At 40.3% G+C, this 24,779-nt stretch overlaps 1 protein-coding gene across 1 annotated transcript in view; it reads right to left on the bottom strand.

Annotated features, from left to right (window-relative positions):
• Positions 1-22,041, bottom strand: part of TRPC7 (transient receptor potential cation channel subfamily C member 7) — a 143,982-nt gene extending 121,941 nt beyond the window's left edge. Inside the window, exons 1-2 of the mRNA XM_048487239.1 lie at positions 21,861-22,041; positions 6,385-7,162 (exon numbers count right to left, since the gene is read on the bottom strand). Coding sequence (XP_048343196.1) covers positions 6,385-7,162; positions 21,861-21,862 — 780 coding nt within the window. The 5' untranslated portion in view covers positions 21,863-22,041. The remainder of the gene's footprint in view (positions 1-6,384; positions 7,163-21,860) is intronic.
• Positions 22,042-24,779: the final 2,738 nt, after the last annotated feature.

Below are 24,779 nucleotides of genomic sequence, written 5' to 3'. Positions count from 1 at the left end.
TGGAGTTGTGTTTAAGGGGAAAAAAAGACCTGAAGTTACAGTGGTGATGTTTTCCCTGGTATTGATAAGTGTGTTTTTTTCCTCTGAGTCCTGAAGCCACAGAGACCTAAATAAATCAATCCATTTTGCTGACAACATGAAATACTTAGTTGTCCCCTTCTCAGAGTCATTCCCCAGTAGTTCTGAAAAAGTAAACATTTAATATGCAGAGAATAAATTTCAGCAGATTTCAGTGAGAGAAAGTGTAAGTTTAAAAAGCTGTTGCATAGGCAGAGGTAAATTGCAAAACTAATTGAGGCATTTGCTAAGGCATTGATTTATTCTTTATAATAAACATAGCAATAATATCAACCCAGATCAAACTTTGCTTTAAAAAATCGCATAAGCCCATTTAATGGTCACTCAGGACTTAGAACTGGTGAGAATAGCGGAGGCAGAAATTGCTGAGTGTTGATCATGTATGAGGGTAAACCTGCAGAAATGGTCTAAGCTAAAAGTCTCATGGCTAAGAAGAATTTCTAAAGAAAAATTAATGCACTGCCAAAATTAAACTTTTAATTTCAGATGTTACAAATTTATATACAGGAATTTTTTTGAAGGAATGGCAGAAACTAGTTTATATGGAATGGCAAAAAGCCATGAACTAGATTTAAAATTCTATAGGATGAGAAAAAGAAAAGGTGACTAGCCATACCCATTATTAAACTATATCATCAAGCAGCCTCTCCGTAGACTGGATTAAAAACCCATAACAAAGCATAATCAAATTAGAAATGGCAGTTTTGAAAGAAAGTCTGCATAATTACCTATAGGATAAAAATCAACAAAAGGAAATTTAATGTAATCAGAGATAACGATTTAGAATTTGGAATTCCACCTGGAAAATAGCAAGGCCTCCATTATCCCCATTAATGCCACCCATAGAGGCATACTATGGTAAGCATATGAGGGAAAATGATGACTTTATAATGTAAGGCCGTTTCCGCACGGCCACCTCGCGCCCCCACACCAGCAAGAGTTCTGGCGGCGTGGGGGCGGAAGCCGCCAAGCAGAGGCCGCCGCAGGAGAGGCGGCTCCGCACGGAGCCGCCTCTTCCCGCTCCTCCGTCCGACTCATGATGTCCTCGTCGTCGCCTGCTGGCCGTCTAAGCCCCGCCCACGCTGCCCTCCGACTCCTGGAGGTCGGAGGACAGTGTGGGTGGGGCTGCGACGGCCAGCAGGTGATGACGAGGACATCGTGAATCGGATGGAGGAGGGAGACAGCGTCTTCCCGGCGGCGCGGTTCGCACCGCGCCACCGGGAAGACGCTTCCTCCCCAACAACAACCCTTTAAAGGGTTGTTGTTTAGGGCGGCCTGTGCGTTGCAGCGGCGGCGCCTGTGCGAATGGCGGCCTGGGGGCAGCGTTTTTACCGCCCCCAGGCCGTCTTTTATGGGCCGTGCGGAAACGGCCTAAGGGGATATGATAAACTCTTAAGGATAAATTGTCTTGGCAAAATGTAAAGGATAAGGGCAAAAAAGGTACAATGGCTACTATATTTTCAACTAGTTTCAAGATTTTAAAAAGGACACCTACACAGGAAGAGGCATAATAAGAAAGATAACTGAATTTTAAAAGATGATAAAGCAGCACAAAACATTTATTATAATACATTTATAAGTTATTACTTCAATTTTACATAGAAACATAAGCAGTTAAAATATGTATGGTAAGAAGAATGTGAAATTTTGAGAAAGAAATATTGCTTCAACAAGAAACCTTATATGGACAAAAGACATTAAATTCACAACCAGTCAAACATTAAGAGAAAATGGAAATCATGATATTTATGCTACTTCCAAAAAATAAGAAGTATAAAAGAATATACTATATATACTCGAGTATAAGCCAACCTTTTCAGCAAATTTTTTATGCTGAAAAAGCCTCCCTCGCCTTATACTCAAGTATATACGGTAATTCCAAGATGGAGGCCAGAGCTGGGGCTGCTGTGGGGATCCGGTAAGCATGTTGCTGCTTTTTTTCTAACTCACCAGAGAGCCATAAAAACAAGCTGTAAGGACAGCCTGCATAGCATTACAACTAGGGTGTGTGTGTGTGTGTGTGTGTGTGTGTGTGTGTGTGTGTGTGTGTGTGTGTGTGTGTGTGTGTGTGTGTGTGTGTGTGTGTTAAAAGAAACCGAGGCATTTCTCTTCTAAGGGTTATTGGTGCGTTGCATTCTAGATGAATACAATTCTTCATGCACTAGTTTATTGCCAAATACTGATGTTGCTGAAGACAAAGACTTTCTTCGAAGCAAAGTTTAGGCTGGCATGGCTATGAATCCCAGAATTATTCCACATTTGGAGGAAAACAGTGGTTCATTTGTATTCCTAGAGTGCTAGAAAGCTGCTCTTCCCTAATGCAAACTCTGTTAAGCCACTCTATCTCATCTTGCTCCCAAATCTTCTGTTTTTAGCAGCTACTGAGTCAAGTTGAAGGCTTATACTCAAGTCAATAAGTTTCCCAGTTTTTTTGTGGTAAAATTAGGTGCCTCGGTTTATATTGGGTCGGCTTATACTCGAGTATATATGGTATATGGATTTATTAATAGTATTAGTGATATGTTGTGTAGAAAATGTGTTTAAAAGAGGGAAAACACTTAAATATATTATGGAAAGATGACTGCAATTGATTAATTCAATTCAATATTTAGGAAGTATTTTCAGAAATAAATAATAACAATCACTACTGCAAGTTTTTAAAATCTATTTTCTTTCATTATATTTTACAATATTTAACATTGCCATTAGGTTTATTAAGTATTATGATTTGCATCAAGAATATTAGGATAATCATGATTTAGTGCTTATTATTATATTACTATTCACTGTTCATAGCTGTCATTACTATTTATAGTTTATTGCTTATGATATCACTATTTAATATATATGTTTTTTCTTTGTCTCAGAATTGGATGGATGTTGTTAATTTTTTCTTTTCCTCTACTATTTTCTATGATGTTGTATTTATAATAATAAATAATAATAATAAAATAAAATATGAGGATCTACATTTTGATAACTGATATGAGTAATGTATCTTGGGACATGTGAAGTCACATAAGATCACAGTAAAAGAAAAATATCTGATAAGTTTTCTTTCTGAAGGTGTGAATTTTGAAGCTTCCATGTAACACTGCTTTTATTGTTCGACAACATATTTTTCCATGTATTGTCATAACTGACTTTTAGAAAATACACAAATAAGTTATGTGATAATTATGTGCAAATGGGTAAGACTACAGTCTTTATTTTAAAAGACAGATAGGGAGATTACATTTTATGGGCAGACAAGACATGTAAACCTTTCCCCAAATACTGATTCCATGTTCACAGTGGCATATCACTGCAAAACAATCTTGTCTCTGGTGCTGTGCCCCAACCTCACCAGCACCCAAATTCCCACCACCACCACCACCACCACCACCACCACACAAGACATTTTCTGGTGGAGTTTGATGAGGGTGCAGCTGGGGGTGTAGAGCGAGTTTGGCTGGGGGCATGGGGAGGAGATTTGGAGTGGCAACCAGGTAAACAGGAGCCATGTGATGTGGCAGGCAGTGTGAGGCAATGGGGTAGGTGAGCCAAGACTGTGCAAGGTGGTGGGTAGTGTGACGTGGTGGGCCAGGCAAGACAGAGCTGTGTGAGGCAGCTAGTGGCATGAGACACCAGGCCATGTGAGCCAGGGCCATGCAAGTTGGGGGTCATGTGAGGTGGTAGGCAACAGACTGGGCAAGGTGGCGAGGCAGTAGGAAAGCAGAGGCTGGTGGGTAGGGATGTGGGGCGGGGGAAGGGGCAGTCGAATGCACCTCCATATGACTGAGGCAAGTACCAGTGAGGACCACCACAAAACAAGCCCTGATAGTTGTTAAAGATGTTAACCACCTTTCTCTGCTTCCTTCACTGTCTAGACTTAAGACTATGTATTCTTTGGCAGTAGGGAACTTGTATTTGCTTATCTTACTTTATAAAATGCATTCAGCTGCTACAATATAAAACAGTATCTGCATCATCTGCTCAAATTATTTTGATTTTATTCTGCAAGCTTCAAATTCTTATGGTGGTCATAGTTGTGGAAATTCAATAAAAGATCATTACCTGCAAAGTGCACCAATGTGCATTCCAAAGTTCTGTAGACTGGTGCTGTTAGAAATATTGGTTATCAAATGCAAGCCTGAGAGTTTGTTTTCATTTCTAAATTGGCAAAACATGTACAAGCTTTACTTACTTAGTCTTGCATTTGTATTTATTTTATTTATTTATTTCTCAGTCTTATAGACCGCCCAACCCCCGAAGGGCTCTGGGCGGTGAACAACATAAAATAACAGTTACATAATAGACTGTATATAATTTAAGTTAAAATGCAGCAATTAAGAATGACTAATAACAGCAATGCCCACAACAATCCCTGTTAAACTCTCCCAGAAGGGGAGAAAAAGAGTGGCCCCATAGATGGTAATGGGCCCAAAATGTAGGAGGAGGCGGGGGCACTTATATCAGCGGCTGGACACTCCAAAGGCCTGGTGGAACAACTCCGTCTTGCAGGCCCTGCGGAACTCACCAAGATCCTGCAGGGCCCGGACAGCTGGAGGAAGAGTGTTCCACCAGGCAGGGGCCAGGGCTGTAAAAGTCCTGGCCCGCGTGGAGGCCAGCCGCATCATTGAGGGGCCAGGGACTACCAGCAAACAGCATTTGCTTGCTGTTTCATCTTTGGGGGAAAGAGAGACTTTGAATAGATGGGCAAATGCCCAGAAAAATCTCTGAACAAGGTGGTCTAATTTTGATTCAGAATTTTTTAATGGGAAATTCCTCTAACCTTAGAGAAGCACTCATCTCATACCATCTGAAGGACCAAATTGGAAGATTTTGGTATGGTCACATGGCTTTCACATAACTGGGCCTATATAAGATAGCAACACTCAAAATACTCCTGAATCTCTCAGATGTGGTTGCTTCAGACTGTCTACCCTTTCTGAAAGCACTTTGGTGAGAATCTCAAAAATGATTTGTTACCTTTTAAACTTCAAATAGATTAGACAAGGAATGGCATGCATACTCCCCTCCTAATCTTTGATCCAAACCTATTTTCCCCCTGCTTATATCTCTTAGGAACTGTTGTGTAAGCCTCTTTATGTCTTATTGTATGAATGTTTTTACCAAAAACCTATAAAAATATTTAATTTCATTTTGGTCTCCTGGCATTCTTTGTAGAACGTTTCAAAGCCATTTTCTGGTATAGTTGTTATTAAGATCCACTCGCTAGCCTACCTTTCGCTGCCAAGCTGAGTTATTCCCCACTGCCATTTTAGAACGTTCTTACTGTTGAGCTAGCGTAACAATGCTATCTGTTTTTGCTGCCTTTGGAAATGGGGTTTTTTTAAATGGTCTATTGCTTCTGTGATAAAATGTTAGTGTATTTATTTTAAAAAGGCTTATTGTTTCCCCAGAAATGCCTGTCAAGGAGTCGGCAGAACTGCTCCTGTGTAGGCAGGGCAAGGCAGAAAAGAGTGGGAAAACCTGAAGCAGGGTTAGCCTGTTTTGCTTTCTCTGTTCAGGCAGTGGGAATCCACATTTTCCTCACTTTCAGAAACCACAGGGATTATCAGATCTGCCACAGGGTGAGTTTGGGAGGGGGAAAACCAGTGTGCATCGGAAAATCTGTTCTGAAGGGAATATATGCTCACTGCAGGGGAAAGCATAATAATGCATAATAGGCCTCTGGTTTCAGTCACATATGCCAAGTATATTTTGTATTGTGATTCTATCATATTTTCTCATTTTAAGAAGAATTTGACTGATTTTAAATAAACATCTTAAAATATCTTAAAATCAATAGTACCGAAATACTTCTGAACTTGCCAAATTTGGAGATGGGGTAAGTAAATGGATGGAAATTAAGCACCAAACTATGATTTCTAAAACAGCTCAGCAACCAAAATTTAAGTCCATCTAGTATTTCATCTTTCTCAAAGAAAGCACTGATAACCTAATGACTTTTCAGTAAAGCTTGAGTTGATATCCGTCATGAGCTTCGCACAAATAAATAGAAACTCACCTTTTCAGGATTTGGTTTCCATGTGAAATTCTATTAGATTCTAACACCAAGTAAAGGAGAATCAGGATTTGTTTTCTTTGTGGAACATCAGAATCTTTGTTTTTAACTCTCTTAATTTATAGCCACCATAGCACAATACTGGACAGAAATCAAATTCATTGCTATGGGGTTTTTTTATTATTTACTTTATGTAGATTTCCTACACCAGTAAATTTCCTGTCCAAAGTACATAGCATCATACAATTAACAGGTTCAACAGACAGGAAAAAAAGGGGGAAATAATTTTGTGTTACCTTAAATTCTGTCTCAATGTTGGCTAATCTTGCAAGCTCATTGCTTAGTTCTAAAGCAGTAAGAACAGGGTCTTCACTAGAAAGAGACAAATAAGCAGCACTTGCTAATCCTTTGTAGGCATTCATTCTTGATCGGGAATGACTGAAGGAATCCTTCCTTTGCTTGTCAATGCACTCATTGCACTTACAGAAGTAATCATGGGGCCTTTCTATCCGTGCACCTTTGAGCAGCAAGATGTGAACAATTTCATATTCCTGGCAATGAGCAGCAAGTATGATAGGAGTAATGTCATGGGAAAAGCGTGTTCCATCTTCATCATAAGCATAGAAATCATCATCTCGCAACTCTTGCTCAAGAGGACTGAGAGCGAGGCGTTGTCCTTGTGCAAAGGCTGGATGGCTCAATATTGCTTCCACAATACGCACATATCCTTTGCTGATAGCTAACAAAAGTGCATCCCCAACACGAGCCAGATTCTCCTTCTTCAGAAGCAGTTCAGTTACTTCCAGATGTTCATTGCCCACTGCCAGCTGCAGGGCATTTTGTCCCATGTAATCAACGCAATTAAAATTCAAAGTTTTGGATTCCTCCAGCATTTTCCGTACCACAGGAATGTTGCCATATTCCGCAGAATCTAAAAAGCGTTCTTCTTCTGGCGTCAAGCTGGTGCCCTTTTCATTGAACATGTAGGCTGGGCCTCGGATGGCCTGCCTCCTTCCTTTCTCCCGGAGTGTGGTATGCCGCCGATGCATGTTTTTAGAGCTGTGGTTTCCAAGCCTAAATGAAAACATGAGAATATAGATCAGAAGGTAATGGTTTTCTGGAAGAAATTGCACTGTTTATTTGGGCATTGTATTATTTTGGGCTTTTACTCCTAATTTATTTCAATAAATGGCATGTGTTTGACACTGAAATTGGTATTTATATGTGTCTGGCAAAATTATGATAATTATGATTAAATCATTTTTTATTTTGTGTTTCCTAAACTTGTTTCGTGGAAGTTTATTTGAAATTTTTGTTTTAACTTTAAAGCATGGCACACTTAATTTTATAGATCTTGGCCAATTAATGTACCAAAAGTATATAATGAATTTTTTAAATATATGGTAACAAAGGCCAGAATTTCATTTGCAGAAAGAGGTAAAGCAGGCTACCACCCAGATCTTACAGAATGGATGAACAAACTAATAGAATATTCAACAATAGCAAAGCTGACATCTGTGGAACATAACAGACCATCCACAGAGTATGGAATAAAATGCTTTTTTTTTTGGACAACATAAGCCAAAAATTTGGATAACCAGACATAACAAGTGCCACAAAATGCTGCACTTAGATCTTAGATCATAATTAGACTTGGAAGCCTTAATTGGAATTTAAGAAGTTGTAAGTTCAAATACTAATAGATGTTAGCAAGCTTCACATATTACATTATCTGTAATAAATTTTAATCTCATGAAAATAAAAAAAATCACATACCTTGGGATTTGATCCAGAGTTCAGTGAAGTAAAAAAATGTTTTCATTGTGAACTTCACCTTCAGAGAGTCATACAAGGTACAATTTACCAAAATAAATTGTTTGATCAATAATTCAATACTACTTGGAATATTTCCCACAAAAATTAAATACAGGCGAAAGAGGGGCATAGATTCAATGATTTATGGCAAGGTGGTTTTTTCAGGTTCTCCACAGCTTTACAATATATTGTTTGAAAACTGGAAATGTAAGAGTATTTTATAACCCATGCTGCCTCTCTGAAGTAATCAATCTCTGTAATAGACCCCTAAATTTAAATGGATAATCTTGGCAGAGCTCCGACGGAAGACTCATGTCACATTTTAAAGGCCAAAAATTCCAACGTGTTCTCTATTATAAGCATTTTAGAAACTTCATATAGGGCCACTCCCCACTCACCATAAGCCGCGGGGTCACCTCTTTAAAAGACACGAGGAGGATGGACGTTCCCCACGTCACCAGCGCTTACTGCGCAGCTGCCCTTAATTTGCCGCTCTCCCACCTCCTTGTCGCGTGGCAAATTAGGTCCTCTGCAAAGAGCAACATTTTCAAAAACCCCGCGGGTGCCGCGGGGGGGTGGGGTGGGGAACCTCTGCTGTTTACGCGCGGCTGATTCGCTCTGACGTGCAGCTTCCGGCCAATCAGGAAACAGGAACCGCCATTTTGTTTAGGGAGGGTGTCCCCGTCAGAAAGTGCTCGGAAATTGAGACGTGTGCACAACAAGACGTGCCAACATTGCTCTTTTTTGCTCGAGCTCCACGGTTTTGCAGCTTGGCAAAGTGCCGCTGACCACAGGGTTGTCGGCGGTGTGAACCGAAACCGATTTTTACTTTCGTTTTTCTGCCCAAGCAATTTGCAACGGGTAGTGACGTCAGCATGTGCAGTCGTCTCAAAACAATGCGTTCAGCTTATCCAAACCAACTTTTCGGGTCAGCCAATCAAAATGGAGCCCCGCCTTCGGCTGGCTGCAACTCCCACGTGTAAATGACGCACACGCGTGCCAGCCAATCAGAACGCCCGATTGCCTCTTTGACTCTTGATGTGGAACCCTGCGCTGTTTCCTGAATGGAAAATGAGTGGGGAACAAATTGGCCAGAAGCCACGGAGGCTTTTCTACGAGTGGTCGCTGCGGGGTTGCACTCAGACGAGGTAAGTGGGGAGTGGCCCATAGTAGTGTAGATGATTTCTGAGAGTTCTCAACATGATACAAATGGATGATGAGATTGTGAGTATGTGCTGTAAAGTCACAGCTGATTTATGGTGACCCTGTAGGGTTTCAAAGCAAGATATATTTGGAGGTTTGCCATTGTCTGTCTCTGTGTGGGCTGAGAGTTCTAGAAGAATTGGGACTGGCCCAAGGTCACCCAGCAGGCTTCATGTGAAGAAGTGGGGAATTGAACCCAGTTCTCCTGGTTAGTTAGAATTCATTGCATTTAACCACTATAACACACTGTTTCTCATGGTGATGAGATTACTCAACCAGAAATCCTGGAGTTATGATAGTAATTATTGGGTGAAATTTAATTGGAGCAAATTACCATTCTGTTCAATAATAGAAGAAGAGGAGGAGGAGGAGGAGGAGGAGGAGGAGGAGGAGGAGTTTGGATTTATATTCCCCTTTCTCTCCTGTAGGAGACTCAAAAGGGCTTACAATCTCCTTGCCCTTTCCCCCTCACAACAAACCCCCTGTGAGGTGGGTGGGGCTGAGAGAGCTCTGAAAAGCTGTGACTAGTCCAAGGTCACCCAGCTGGCGTGTGTGGGAGTGCACAGGCTAATCTGAATTCCCCAGATAAGCCGCCACAGCTCAGGTGGCAGAGCGGGGAATCAAACCCAGTTCCTCTAGATTAGAATGCACCTGCTGTTAACCACTATGCCACTGCTGCTCCTGGTTGCTTCTTTCTCTCACAGATGCACACACACACACACACACACATAAATGATCACAAGAAGGAAGGGGAAGTTTGCTAAAGTTTTGTTTTGTGATGTTTGGACCTCTACATTTGCATTATTTTTAAAAATTGTGCGTTCATGTGACAGGTCAGAAAGAAAATGGGCTATTTCCTTCATGAAAAAGGGGGCACCCATGTGAAGGACAAAAATGGAATAAAATAGATCTGGACTGAAAAATAACACACATTACCTGTTATTATTATGCTGTGCAGAATCCACCTCAGCTTTTGCCATTTGAGAATAGGAGGATATTCATACACATCTGTGATACTGTATATTTTATTGGTATTTTTAAAATATTTTTTTCTGAAGCTAGTCTTATCTAATAGTTCTTGCATGAACCTGAACGGAGAGCCAAAGACAAAATGTGTGCCCCATATCCACTCCAGACATAATTAATGTCCAGCAAAACCTCTTATTGTATACTTCAACCAGGTCTAGACAGAGGGGAAAATGTAGGTAATTTAATTCTTTTAATTTCAATTTCAATTCAACCTTTAATGGCATACAAAACTGCAAATACACTTACAATTCAGAACATTTAAATATTGGTATTTAAAATGTTTTCCAAGAACTTAGCCACTGCCAAGGTAATCGATGAACTACAATCACTTAACAAAAAGCGAGTGATCTGGAATTTAGAGTGATTAAGCCTTGAAAGCAACAAAGGGTGGATTGAAATCATGTGCAGGTTACTATGAAGATGACATTCCAGGAGGATATGAGATATGGTTTCAGGAGATCCACAATTTAATTCTTTTTGCTATCAACACTGCCACCTCCCACTGAAAACATGAAGTCAACATCTTTGATCAACTTGGCACAAATTTTCAAAACATCCCAAAGAATGAGAGGCTCAGTTTCATTTAATCATATAATAATATTCTCTCTCACACAAGACTTTCCTTGCCTGCAAACCTCTGACCTAAAAGAAATTTTCACCTACAAAAATGGATCACACAACAAAGGCACAACTATACCCTGCCAGAAATCTAGGTGCCATACTCGTATAGACAGATACAACATAATCACAAGACTGATAGTATTTTAGATCAGCTAACAGTATTTTAGATTCATTCATTCACTCATTCAAATATAATACACACCATCATCTTTCAACAGTGCCAATCTTCTCTGTATATTGAACAAAAGATTAGCCCATACACAAAATAACAAATGGACATACATCTCACATTAAAACGTTCCTTATTCAGAAGCCATTCAGTGAACTTTTCAATCTTACAGGGCATTCTATAACTGATGTTAAAGTGACTGTTTTCCTACAAAAGAACTTCTAAGGGAGAATTCAAAAGAAACTGCTGAATTCATTAACAAGTTCAATGTATTTATGCCTTCCCAGCCTTAACAGGGACCTGAGATTCTTCACTTACTATAAGTATTAATGTCTTGCATATCCCATCCCTTACAGATGCCAATTTCTTGACTACCCTTCTGTAACTTCCTATCAGCTTATCATGTGTCACATTTTACGTTGATCTTACTTTGCCTAACTAACAACAATTAGGAGTGGTCTACACCAGGGACGTAGGTATAGATTTTTTATGGAGGGTTTTTTTTAAGACATGGCCACACCCCCACCTGCCCCTAGGGCATGGCCATGCCTCCCCAAGCCCCGCCCCTGGCCTAGCGCTTATAAAAGCAGCTCTCCGAGGTCGGGGATGGCAGACTCCCCTCCCCTGTCATGCCCTGCCCTGCCCTCTGGGAATAGGAATAGAGGGAAAATGGAGCCTGGTGCAAAATCTGAGTTTTGCGCCCCCCCCCCCCGGGCAGTTGTTGTGATGCTGGAATCCACCCCCAAACAGCATCACTTTCAATGGTGTTTAAACTAGAGAGCCCAAATTCTCCTTTTAAATCCACCTTAAAGGGAGAATCTGGGGTCCCTAGTTAAACAACATTGAAAGTGATGCTGTTTGGGGGTGGATTATCCCCCACCCTGAAACAGCATCACTTTCAGTGTGGCATAGTGGTTAAGAGCAGGTGCATTCTAATCTGGAGGAATTGGGTTTGATTCCCAGCTCTGCCACTTGAGCTGTGGAGGCTTTTCGGAGCTCTCTCAGCCCCACCCACCTCACAGGGGGTTTGTTGTGAGGGAGCAAGGGCAAGGAGATTGTAAGCCCCTTTGAGTCTCCTACAGGAGAGAAAGGGGGATATAAATCCAAACTCTTCTTCTTCTAAACTGAGGACCTCAGATTCTCCCTTTAAATCCATGCCAAAGGGGGTGGATTTAAAAGGAGAATCTGGGGAAATTTGGGGGGGGGTGCCTGCTGTCAGGGGTGCAATTATTAAGCCAGAACCACCAAACTTTCAGAGTATCTTTATGAGACTCTCCTAGTGATACCACCCAGGTATGGTGAAGTTTGGTTCAGTGGGTCCAAAGTTATGGACCCTCAAAAATGTAGCCCCCATCTCCTATTAGCTCCCATTGGAAACAATGGGGGATGGGGGCACCCCTTTTGGGAGTCCATATCTTTGGGACCAAACTTCACAAAGCCTGGGTGGTATCAATAGGAGACTCTCCTGATAGTACATCCCAGGTTTGGTGAAGTTTAGTTCAGGGGGTCCAAAGTTATGGACTCTCAAAGGTGTAGCCCCCATCTTCTATTAGCTCCCATTGGAAACAATGGAGGATGGGGGCACTCCCTTTGGGAGTCCATAACTTTGGGCCCCCTGAACCAAACCTCACCAAACCCGGGTAGTATCATCAGGAGAGTCCCCCAAACAATCCCTGAAAGTTTGGCGCTGCTAGCCAAAACAATGCGCCCCCTGCAGGCCAGAAACCAAAAAAGCACTAAAATGTTTTTAAAACCCACAAACGGAGGGGCGGAGCTTCAGACATGAATGGGGGGAGTTCAAACCCGAGAACCTCCCCCTTACCTACATCCATGGTCTACACCCAGTCATAGTGAACTGATTATTCTCTTTACGGGGTTTTGTTTTAAATTGGCCCCTCTAGAAACATCTCTCTTCCTACCACCACCTGCCTTTCTGTTTGTGAATGTAAATGCTTCAGCCTAATGGATGAATAAAACTGAGCTATGACTCATGAAAACTTTTTCTAGTTATTAAAGTGCACTGAACTCCTTTTTTGCTCCTGCAGACTAACTCAGCTACTCATCTGGAATTGCCCTCATAAAATATTAGTAACCACTATGCAAAGTAGAAAATTTCAAAATCTGTTACCCTTAGGGGGACAAACCTAATATAGAAGGAAAATTAGATAGGACAAATGGGTGAGTCAAATATATGCATAAAATTAGACTCTATATATTATATATTATACAATTTTATATTGCCTATTATCCTAGTCCCATTTTGAAGTGGCACTAGAGTGATTCAATGAACTGACAAATTTCTGACCCTGAATATGATTTTCAGCCCACAGTAACCCTTCCAAAACGCTGCTCCTGAATTTGTGGAAGTCATTCCATTCACAAAAGCATTCTCATAGCCAAGAGCTGGCTCCAATGCAAATAGGTAAACCCACAAATTGTGGCCAGCCACAGTTGAGATGTAGGCTTCTGTTAACTCTGTTAAAATCCCAGGATTGGAGAAAATCTAAGGCCGTTTATGCACGGCCTCCGGTCGCCCCCACGCCGGCGAGAGTTTCGCCGGTGTGGGGGCGGGAGCCTGCTCGCACGGAAGCGTGCGAGCAGGCGAGGGGGAGGCCGGCAGAAGGCAGGCGGCTCCGCACGGAGCCGCCTGTTCCCCCTCCTCCCTCCCACTTACCGTGTCCTGCTCGTCGCCTGCGGGGCGTCGCAGCCCCGCCCACGCTGCCCTCCGACCCCTGGAGGTCAGAGGACAGTGTGGGTGGGGCTGCGACGCCCCACAGGCGACGAGCAGGACACAGTAAGTGGGAGGGACGAGGGGGGACAGCGTCTTCCCTGCGGCGCCGTTCGCACCGCGCCGCAGGGAAGACGCTCCCTCCCCAACAACAACCCTTTAAAGGGTTGTTGTTTAGGGTGGCCTGAGGCCGCCCTGCGGGGAGGGAAGCGCATTCAGGTCGCCGCTGCTGCGTTGCAGCAGCGGCGCCTGTGCGAACGGCGGCCTGGGGGCGGCGTTTTTACCGCCCCCAGGCCGTCGTATTTGGGCCGTGCATAAACGGCCTAACTTTAAAAAATTTGGTATCTTTTGGTATTTTTCTACGTATAAATATGGGGGCAAGGAAGAACCATAATTCAGTATCAGGACAGCAATGCAGGATGGCAGAAGACTGGAAACAATAAGAAGGAGTTGAGGAAAGGGAAGCTGATTCAGTGAAGAAAAGAACCCATGGGAATAGGGATTGTGGGAAAGAAGGGCTGGGCTGATAAGTAGAAGAGGGGAACCACTGGTTTGGGAAATTGGAATCTTCATTTTCCCTCTAATTTTCTGACATTACCACTTAGGGGCCTTATATTTTGCATCAGGAAGTGATATAGTGAATATGGTATAGTTTGCACATTTATGGATTACCCATGAAAGTAATTTCAAATCACTTCATGTGTATTCTGTCACTACATATCCACTTAAAAGAGAGATAATTTGACCCGTGCAACTATAGATCCTTTTCATGATCATTAGTGATGGCTTGGAGAAAGCTGTGTATATGACGTAAAACATAACCAACTTGATTTATGAGACAGCCACCACATTTATGAAACAGCCACCACATCTGACATTTAAATCAAGTACCATATGGTACTTGCTTTGTGTACCCTTCCTTTAAAAGTAAAGGTAGTCCTTGAGCAAGAACAAGGTTTTATCCCCAGTAAGCTGGGTACTCATTTTATCAACCTGGGAAGAATGGAGGGGTGAGTCAACCTTGAGTTGGCTATCTGAAACTGACTCCCATTGCACTCAAACATCCTGAGCAGAACTTTGACTGCAGTACTGCAGCTTACCACTTTGTGCCATGGGGCTATTTTCTGTACAGTTCTTCACTCACATTTCTAAATGTCCTCCATACAATCAAGGAACTGGATAGGGGGACTTTATTTCCCTACTCCTCATAAGGATCGATGGCCAGCATTTTCCTAAAAATGCAAAAGCAATGAAAGTACTCTGCACATAAGAAATATTGACAATTACTTTAAAAAGCCTAATTTTTTTTTAAAGGCAACCTTTGATCTTGTCTTTTGATGGGGGGGGGGCAACCCAGAATTGGGGAAAGGTGAGCATGACAGCTATGCAGCAGACATGACAGCTATGAGCACCTCCTCATGTGTAAACAAGGAAACATGAAGAGACCCCACTGCAAAGGCTCTGTGGGGCTAGGAGTATTGTAGAAAGTGCTCCATGCATAATGGGTTGAAGACAACTATAGTTGTAACCAGTGTGAAGAAATAGAAGAGAACAGCAAAAGAGGAAGAACAGGAGATCTGTTCCATAAGATCCAAGAAAGACTAGTTCCATATATGGAACAATAAATTCAGTATTTATTTATTTACAGTCATAGACCAATACCACTGTGTAAAACAAACCAAGTCCCAGAATAATAAAATGGGAAACAAATGGGAGAACAATAAAAAACAATAAAATTATAAACTTGCTATCAAAATATTTAGAGAAATAAAAGGAAAATATAAGGAAGAAGAAATGCCCGATGTTCAAGATGAATTCAGAAAATAAAGAGGTGCTAGAGATCATATTGCAAATTTACATTGGTTACTGAAGCACATGAGAGAATTTCAGAAGAAAATCAGTTTGTGTTCCATAGAATACAGCAAAGCTTTTGACTGTGTGGATCATGAAAAGCTATGGCTGATTTTAAAGAACTGGGTATGCCACAGCATTTGATTGCTTTGATGCACAACCTCTACTCTGGACAAGAGGCTTCTGTTATAACAGAATATGGAGTAACAGAATGGTTTTCTTTTGACAAAGAATTTATTTTATCTCTCTGTCTCTTCAGTCTGTATGCAGATTGGCTCCATCATCAACCAAAGGGAGACTGCAACCAAGAAATCAGAAGGAATTTGATACTATGTAGGTCAGCCACAAAGGAGCTGGTTCAGTCTAAGGATGTGTCACTGGCAACCAAGAGCAAGTGAATTCATGCTATAGTGTTTCATATTACTTTGCATAAGTGTAAAAACTGGGCAGTGAAGAAAACTGATAGGAAGAAAGTTGATTCCTTTGAAATGTGGTGTTGGAGGAGAATGTTATGGATACTGTGGACTGCCAACCCCCACACCAAAAAAAAGTAGATTATTGATCAAATCAAGGCTGAAATCCCCTAGAAGTTAAAACGATTAAACTGAGGATGTGGTACTTTGGTCACATAATGAGAAGACAATCACTGAGTCTCTGAAAAAGACAATGAAGCTATGAAAGGTTCAAGGCAGCAGGAAAAGAGGAAGACCCAACATGAAATGACCATGGCCCTCAGTTTGTTAACAATACTTTTTATGGTGGAAAGCAAGATTTAGTTACACTATCAAGACTTTGCTTCTGATTAATTCTGTCTTTAGATCTAAGCACTACAACAAAAAAGTTTAAGTAAAAATTATACTCATAATTTTGAATACTTCAGGGGACCACATTTAGTCAATCTTTTCTCATAAGCATCTTAAAATATATTTGAATTATAAGAAGAGTTTGAATTTATACCCAACCTTTCTCTTCTGCAAAGAGACACAAGGTGGCTTACAAACTCCTTTCCCTTCCTCTTCCCTCAGCAGGCACCTTGTGAGGTAGATAGGACTTAGAGTTCCAGTGACTAGCCCAAGGTCACCCAAAAGGAATGTAGGTGTGGGAAAACTCCAACACTAACAGAGGAGTGGGGAATCAAACCCGGTTCTACCTACTCTTAACCACTACACCATGCTGGAAATAAGAGAACCATCTGATAATCCAATAAGAGAAAATCAACCTTTTTTGTTGTTGTTGGCTTAAAAATACTTGCTGTACTCTGGTTTAGAAGCTAATCATATGTATGAAGCAAGTTTGATACATTCTCTTAAAATCTAATTGTGACTTGATTGCACTTATCTTCACATTTTTGTTTAATGGCACTTAGCATTTAGATTACACTGAATTTGCATATTTTATCAAAACTGCTAGTGATCAATCTCATCCGACATGGCAATTAAAGCAGGGTGCTTTTCTAGGAATGGTATGTTGACATTTCATGGCAGTGGAGAACAATATATTGGTAAACAGTAAAATCATGATGCTGCCTTTATTATGCTTCCTTGCAAGTTTCATGGTTCAGACTAGGGTGGTGATGATGATATCAGAGCCATCCATCAAATTTATTATGGCCTGCATGACAATTAGAATATGAATTCGCATCATCTGTTTCCAGGGAACTCTCTAGTTGGATTGGATCAAAAAACCTATAGATTACGTTCTGACTTTTGTGTGGCATGTGCTTAAGAAAAAGATATTTTGCACCAAGGAGTTCCCATGCAGAGGGACCATTCTGGATGCTAAGAGCAATACATTCCCACTCAGTAACGAATACTACCTATTTTGAACATAAAGGTTCTTTGAATGCTAAAATTTCATGTAATAAATAAGAGTTTATATGAGATCATTTTGCTTTCCCATCTGATTTCTTCTTGGCTAACTGTCCTTTATACCATCCTCTTCTATAAAGGAATTTGCGGCTTAAAGCTGTGATTGCTGTGTGGTGTGTGCGTGCGTGCGTGCGTGCGTGTGTGCGTGCTCCAACCTGGATGGTCCAGGCTGGCCTGATCTTGTCAGATTTCAGAGGCTAAGCAGCATTGCCCTTGGTTACTAGATGGACAGGAGATTACCAAAGAATAGCAGGGCTACTGTGCAGACAAAAGCAATGGCAAACCACCTTTGTTAGTCACTTGCCTTGAAAACCGACCAGGCTGCTATAAGTTGGATGTGACTTAATGGCACTCCCCCATATAAGCCTATAACAACACAGGAAGTTCATCTCTCTTTTTGTGCACAAGGAAACCACAGGAACACAAACCTAAAATAGACTGATCAGTCTAGTACATTCCATATAACAGCTCTGCCCCACTTGTCATTGAGGACATTCAGCACTTAATGGAAGAGTCCCCAAGGCTGAAGCAGAGCATTGTTTTCTGTTTACCAAAATCCAAGTCCTGAAAGAGTGGCAGATCCAGTCTGCTATGGGAGAAACTTGCATGGCACACCTAATTTCTGATTATGTTGATGCAACAGTTCCTAAGCACCATTATAATTTTCAACATAGTTACTCAGACTGTAAAAATAATGTCCATTGCATCAACTTCTTACTCAATTACTGTGCAGACTGGTCAATATTTGAGTCTCATTTTTACTTGATGTAAAGATTCTTAATTATCAGAAAACATGACATCCTTAGCAACTCATTTAAATATAAATTTATAATAACTTCTGATTTGAAATATTGTCCTCTTCCTTGTGAAAAGTTTAATATCCGTACTGGTGTTTGTTTTTGTTCAACGCACCACTTGCACAGAAATGAATACATTCTGATAACTTCTGAGAATGAGAGGCTATTAATTTAGGCACTTGCTATTGTCTATATAGACAATATATAGACAAGACAAAGTCTATATAGACAAGACAATCAAAAGAGATGTGTGTATGGATTTAACATATTTAAGCCTTTGAGGAGGCTTGCATATGAACAACTTTTGCTTCTGTGCAAGAGAGTAGAAGTTGGAATTCTTCCCAGTTATGCATGAGATGGGGTTCAGAAAGTTCTCTATACCTCTGGAACACCTGTCTCAAAAGCAGTTGGCTCATTGTCATGGTTTAAATCAGTATCATTCCTTCCATGTACAATTAATGTCTATATAATTGTCTCTATGTTATATTATGATCTCAGGGTTTGCTCAAACATGGGAAAACTGTTTCTCATGAAATATTCCAAAAGGTTCTTGGAACACAGCTGCATGAAATAATTAAGGTCTGAAACATGTCTCTGTGTTTGTTTCCACATTAAAAAATACAGCAATTTGAATGAATAAACTGACTGAAACATAGAAGGAGGAGGAGGAGGAGGAGTTTGGATTCATATCCTCCCTTTCTGTCCTGTAAGGAGATCAAAGGGATTTATAATCTCCTTTCCCATCCCTCCACAACAAACACCCTGTGAGGTGGGTGGCGCTGAAAGAGCTCTGAAGAACTGTGACTAGCCCAAGGTCACCCAGCTGGCATGTGTTGGAGTGCACAAGTTAATCTGGTTCACCAGATAAGCCTCCACAGCTCAAGTGGCAGAGCGGGGAATCAAACCCGGCTCCCCAGATTAGAGTGCACCTGCTCTTAACCACTACACCACGCTGGTGTAGAATTACGAGACGAGTAGTGCAATCCCAGTCTCTGCAGTCTAAACCCATTAATCCTTGACTTTAGAAGGTATACATCCGTAACAATGCCAATATCCTGAGAATAAACCCCAAGATTCTGAGTAGATCTCATAATGGCACTATTAGGCTGCAACCCTTAGACACGCTTCCTATGGATCAAGGTTCACTGAATAAAATGGGACTTGCTTCTGAGTAGACCTGCTTCCCTAATGATCTACTGGTTATCACAATTTTTCTTCCCTTTCTTTTCTTCCCTTTCTTTTTTGAGTCTCTGAAACCATCCAGTACCTATTGGGGAAAGGAGGCAGTTATTGGACCTACAGGTTATATGTATTTACACATATTCTATCTAGCTGTACCCTCAGGAACCATCCTCAAGCTTAAATTACTCTTCTTTTGGACAAGAAGTCACTTTGGGCAAGAACAAAGCTTAGGTTGGAACTTTGCTTCAGGAACTTTGCTTCAGACTCTTTATGCTTCAGATTTTGTTCAATGGTGGTAGAAAATGCCATCAAATTGCAGATCACTTAGGGCAATCCCACAGGGTTTTAAAAGCAGGAGACATTTAGAGGTGGTTTCCATTGCCTGCCTCCATGTGGGCTGAGAGAATTTTGAGATAACTCTGACAGGCCCAAGTTCACCCAGCAGATTTCATGTGGAGAAATGGGGAATTGAATCAATTTTCCAGAATGAGTCCACTGCTCTTAACCACTTTTGGCTTCATACTCACTAAAGAGAAATCCAATGGCACCTGGAAGACTAACAACATTTATTCCAGCATTAGCTTTCACGAGTCAGAGCTCACTTCCTTGGATGCAAGCTACTTCCAACTTGCCTGACACAAGCAACTGAGTTTTTGCCTCATGTTTCAAACCTGTTGTGTTTCAACCACTATTGATACAGCTCAGTAAGCAACTTTCTGTTTTCATACTGTACCTGCATAGTTTAAATATTTGTCAAAATGTTTGTAAAAGCTCCTTTACTGTAACAACTCCAAAATCACATAATGGAATTCATGTTCTTTAATGAATACACTGATAATTACACTGACTAGTATTTAATCATTCTTTTATATTTTGTTTCATCTTTCTGTAGCTCATGTGAGATGCAATTATGGACAAAGCTTTCAGAAGAAACTTTCAGCTATTTACTGCGTAATGAATTAACATTCTAGTGAGACATGGGCACAATCACAATATTTTCAGAATGAAGTTAACTTGGCAGTGGGCCACAATTTTCTATGAATGGCCCTATCAACACAGAGAATCCCAGCTATTGTATTATTGTGCACATCCCATCAGTTTCAAAGGTGGCTTGCAAGAATATCCTACCCAAGCCCCATTGTAATAAACAGTAGTTGCACAATATACCATTCTGAAAGCTGCATCTATCCCCTATTATTTAAACATTACAATCTTTTAAAAAAATTATGTACATGCTTCTGTAAGTGGTTACGTATTCACTTTCTTTTATATGGAACTCAGTTTGAAACCCTTAATAAATTATGTTTATTTTATTTTCCCTGCATGCAATCCTTCATTTATTCTTGACAGATACAAAGTAGATAAAAATGTTACAATCTCAGTGTAGTTTAAAAGTTTGTTACTGGAATTTCAAGATAGATGGCTGTATTTATTTTCCATTTTCCTCTGCCATTTTGAGACTTGTCCATCTGTTCAAAAAGGCTTGAGTTCTGCTTTAAAATGTATAGAACAGAGAACCCAAAGGTGTGATTGAAATGAATAACAAGAATACAGAAATGTAACTGCTGTTGTCAGCAAGACTTCCACTCTACCTTAAATTTAGAATTTGTTTTTTGGTAATAAGGAAGTCAGTGCAAAAACCCATCACCACCCCAGCTTAATAGTATTAACTGAACTACTATATCAGTGCTTCTTAAAAGTAATGCTAAAGCTAAATAAGATGAAAATTGGTGAAATGGACCTCAGAAAATATGTATCTATATATTTAGTATCATATTCCAAATTTCTAAAGTGACACAATTTTTATTTGTGTATGTGTGAGAGAAAGACTGTGTTGCTCATGTAACCATATTAATGTAAATATTGGTTATTCAATGCATTTTTGGTAGTATCCATGAAAATCATTTTCCCAGTAGATGGCAGCATAATTTTGCCATTATAGTAGACAGACTGAATATTCTAAATATCAGTATAAAGGCTACTCACTTGTGAAAATCATACCTTGATTTTGTTATTAGTTAACATTCCTTTAATTACCTAACAATTACCATCTCAAAACTTGAAGAACATAGCATCAAAATAAGATTTAGAGAACACGATTTCAGTGCAGCTATAAGAAGCTTATAAATATAATCATACTCCTTCCTCTTTTTTCCAAGGTGGCTTTCTTTTAAAAGTACAGTCCATTCAGTGCATACAGATCAAGCTGCAAGACATTGCCAAGGAATCTCAATCTACTTTTTAAGACTGTGAATAAATGTGCACCACTAAGCTATCCAAAGTTAGTATGGTTTCAGATAAAGAGATCATCAAATTCTTTTATTGCAAAAAAAGAGAGTTCCTTTTGATGGCATCAATAGCATTTTATAGGGAATGGTGATTGAGACAATTTTTTAAAAATCCATCCTGTCTTGTTGAATGTCATTTTTTTAAAAAATTGCCCAGCTGTTAAACAAACAAGAACAACAAAGAACACCCCAGTTAAAACAGAACAGAACCAGAAGCTTACATGTAGCATAAAAGGCGTGGGATCTCTTCCCTTCTAGATGTCTGAAGTCCAAGGTTGAATGGCAGGACGAGCGAGCTCCATGCTTGTCACTCCAGTCCGTGAATCTCTGTCCGTGGTGCTGAAAACGTGATCTGATCTGGGCAGCACTCTTCAGAAGCAGAAGCAGCCAGGCTGAGCGACTCTGCCCCTTCTGCTGTAATAGTACGCTGAGCTATGGAGAAACTGCAACATTGTTATCACCTCTGCTTGACTGAGGGATATTTCCCAGGAAACCTTAGGGATTTAAACATGCAAAATTTGTGCACATTTTCCTTTTCCTCTTGCCTTCTGACTTGCTGCTTTGCTAATGAGGTAGTTGATCTTCCCTCCCCTCTCCCTCTCTCAATCTATATCACCCCTGTGTGTTCATTAGAGTCTACATCCATTTTCCCTCCTTAATTTCCAAATATTATCTAAATTAATGTGTAAAAGTTCCTTCTTATCTAATCCAGATTGAATCCATGCAGTATTTTCTGAAATGGCTGGGCAATGCACTGGATTACAGAGAAATATTTGTGTTTAGAGTCACAGCAACGTCAAAGCAAAACATTTGGTAGAAAATGATAATTTTCAATTCCTTTACTGCACTCAAGTCTCTCATAGTCAATACACCTCACAATTATCTTCCATGTCTGGATCTTTCATAGCAATTTTCTTTTCTTTTTTAAATTTTGCCCAATGGGATAGTTTAGGCTGTAAAGAAAAAGCTAGTGGTGACGAGCTAAAATCATCTTCAGTAGTTCAACTTTATGGATCAGGAAACAACGATTTTAATAGAGATCATTCTCCTCTGGTGTCTAGCTAGAAGCCTCTTACAACTTCAGCCTTGATTGCATTGTATTGTACAGGTTCGATATGCAGCCATCCATGTCTAACTCTTTAAAAGATACATTCTACCAAGTGCCAGACACATTTGGCACTCCTTTAATTTTCCAGTATTTCTCTTTTCCCAGAAAAAAAAATCCTGACCATGAATCCCTGATTCCTAATCTCCATGTTCCTCTCAGCCTATTAAATCACTTTGCTAGTCTTTTCCTTATTATAAGGAAATTGATTAAGTGAAGGAGAAACCAATATCCCTTTTAAAGTATTTTGCAGTCACACACCTAATCCAGCCTGGATTTAAGGGCTTCCTAGAGTTTAAATGCAGAAAGCAAGCTCTTCCTTTTAACATTGGCTACTTAGTATGCAGCAAAGCTGAGGGGGAGGGGGAAGGGGAATCTTTCAAGCAAAGGATTCTTTCAAGCAAAGCAGAATCCTAAAGGGATGACATGACTTTAAATTGCTATTTTTCAAAAACTATCAAGTTTTTTCCCCTTTCTTAATTTTAAGATTCCTAATGATTAAATGTATCTAACAAGGCACTTTCAATCTCTGTGATTCAATGTCTAACCCTGCATGTTCAAGCTCAATGAATATCTGTAAAGACATATGGTTACATCAATCTTTTTTTTACAATCCATTTTAAATTTTGGTTGGTGGATGGTATTTCTAAATAAGAATTTAGAATTAAGGGCAATTAATTGATCCATGAAGTTGTACCAGTGCTATTGATTAGACAGTACCATCGCCAATCATTTACCTCTGCAACAGCATTGGCCAGGTTACAGAAGCACCTCCATGCTGACCCTTAACAGAACAGCAGGACCTATTTCTATTTCTTTATTTGTGTTTTCCTTAACTTCTTTCAGTGTAGCTTGGCAAAAGACCATTTCATCTCTTTGACACAATATGGAAAGTTACAATATTTCATGACATACAGACTTGAATCTAACATAGCATTTCCATATTCCTCTCATTGCAACCCAAGATACCACCTAAAATGCTGTTCCTGGTGAGACCCCCCCTCCCCAAGAGCAATATTTTGTGGCTGCAGTAGGACGGGGAGCCCAGAAAGTCATACTCTATAGGCAGAAATCCTTCTGGTAATTGCATCTAACTCTAAGAATGGCTGTAGGTCAGTCCAATCCAGCAAGAACTGACTAATACACATTGCATTATTTATATCACGAAGTTACAATATTTTGCATGGCTTTAATGAAAATCAAAACGATTACTAGATATGTGTGTGCAAAGTGCTGTCAAGTCATAAGACTTTGAGCACTCACTGCTTGCCTCAAGGCTGTTTGCAGTGGGGTTTTCCTGTGGTTTTTTGTTAATACAAGAGATTGGGCTAGAGAGTTCTCTCAGGCGCTGTTCTCAGGTCCATTTAAAAGAACTAGCTGGTCTGAAACAACAACTTTTATAAAAAAGGAAGGCACTTTTTACAATCATCAGAATTAGCTAACATACAAAGACTAGAAACTGAAACCAAGAGCTCTACCCAGTAGGACCAAACTAAATCACACAGATAACAAGGGAGGAGCAGAGTGTTTCATTATACACATATATACACAATAAATGTATCCCACTAGCGGAGACATTTTCTCCTTATCTAAAGTACTCCTGGCAATCCAACATGGACAAAATTTTAAATCCTGCTTGTCTTTCTGTTTCCTGAAAACTGCTTCATCCCTTTCTTTTTTTCTGGTATCTGATAGCTCAGTAGACTGGTCCCTTGTTCCAGTCTTAGACTGCAGCATTTTAAAAAAAACAAAAATAATCTCCAAAGACCTTCTGATATCTGGAACTGTTGGCCAGAAAAGTCCATTTTGGTAAGCCTCCTCCTCCCTATTTCTCCTGCTGCAGTTGGAGACCTGCACTACACACATGTACAAATCCATTCTGATTGTTTGGAAATGGTGGCCAGAAGAGCAGAAAAAAACTGCTGTTGGGTGAGCTAGGCAAGGCAAGAAGAATCAACAAAACCCCAGTAAAGAATTATGCTTTGTGTTTAGCTATTTTGCTTCATGGAAAAGTGAAGCATAAACAACAACAAAA

This window comes from Sphaerodactylus townsendi, linkage group LG03 (genome assembly GCF_021028975.2).
Source record: "Sphaerodactylus townsendi isolate TG3544 linkage group LG03, MPM_Stown_v2.3, whole genome shotgun sequence".
Taxonomy (NCBI): domain Eukaryota; kingdom Metazoa; phylum Chordata; class Lepidosauria; order Squamata; family Sphaerodactylidae; genus Sphaerodactylus; species Sphaerodactylus townsendi.
Note: the sequence above shows the minus strand (reverse complement) of the source record. Positions and strands in the feature narration are given on the sequence as shown.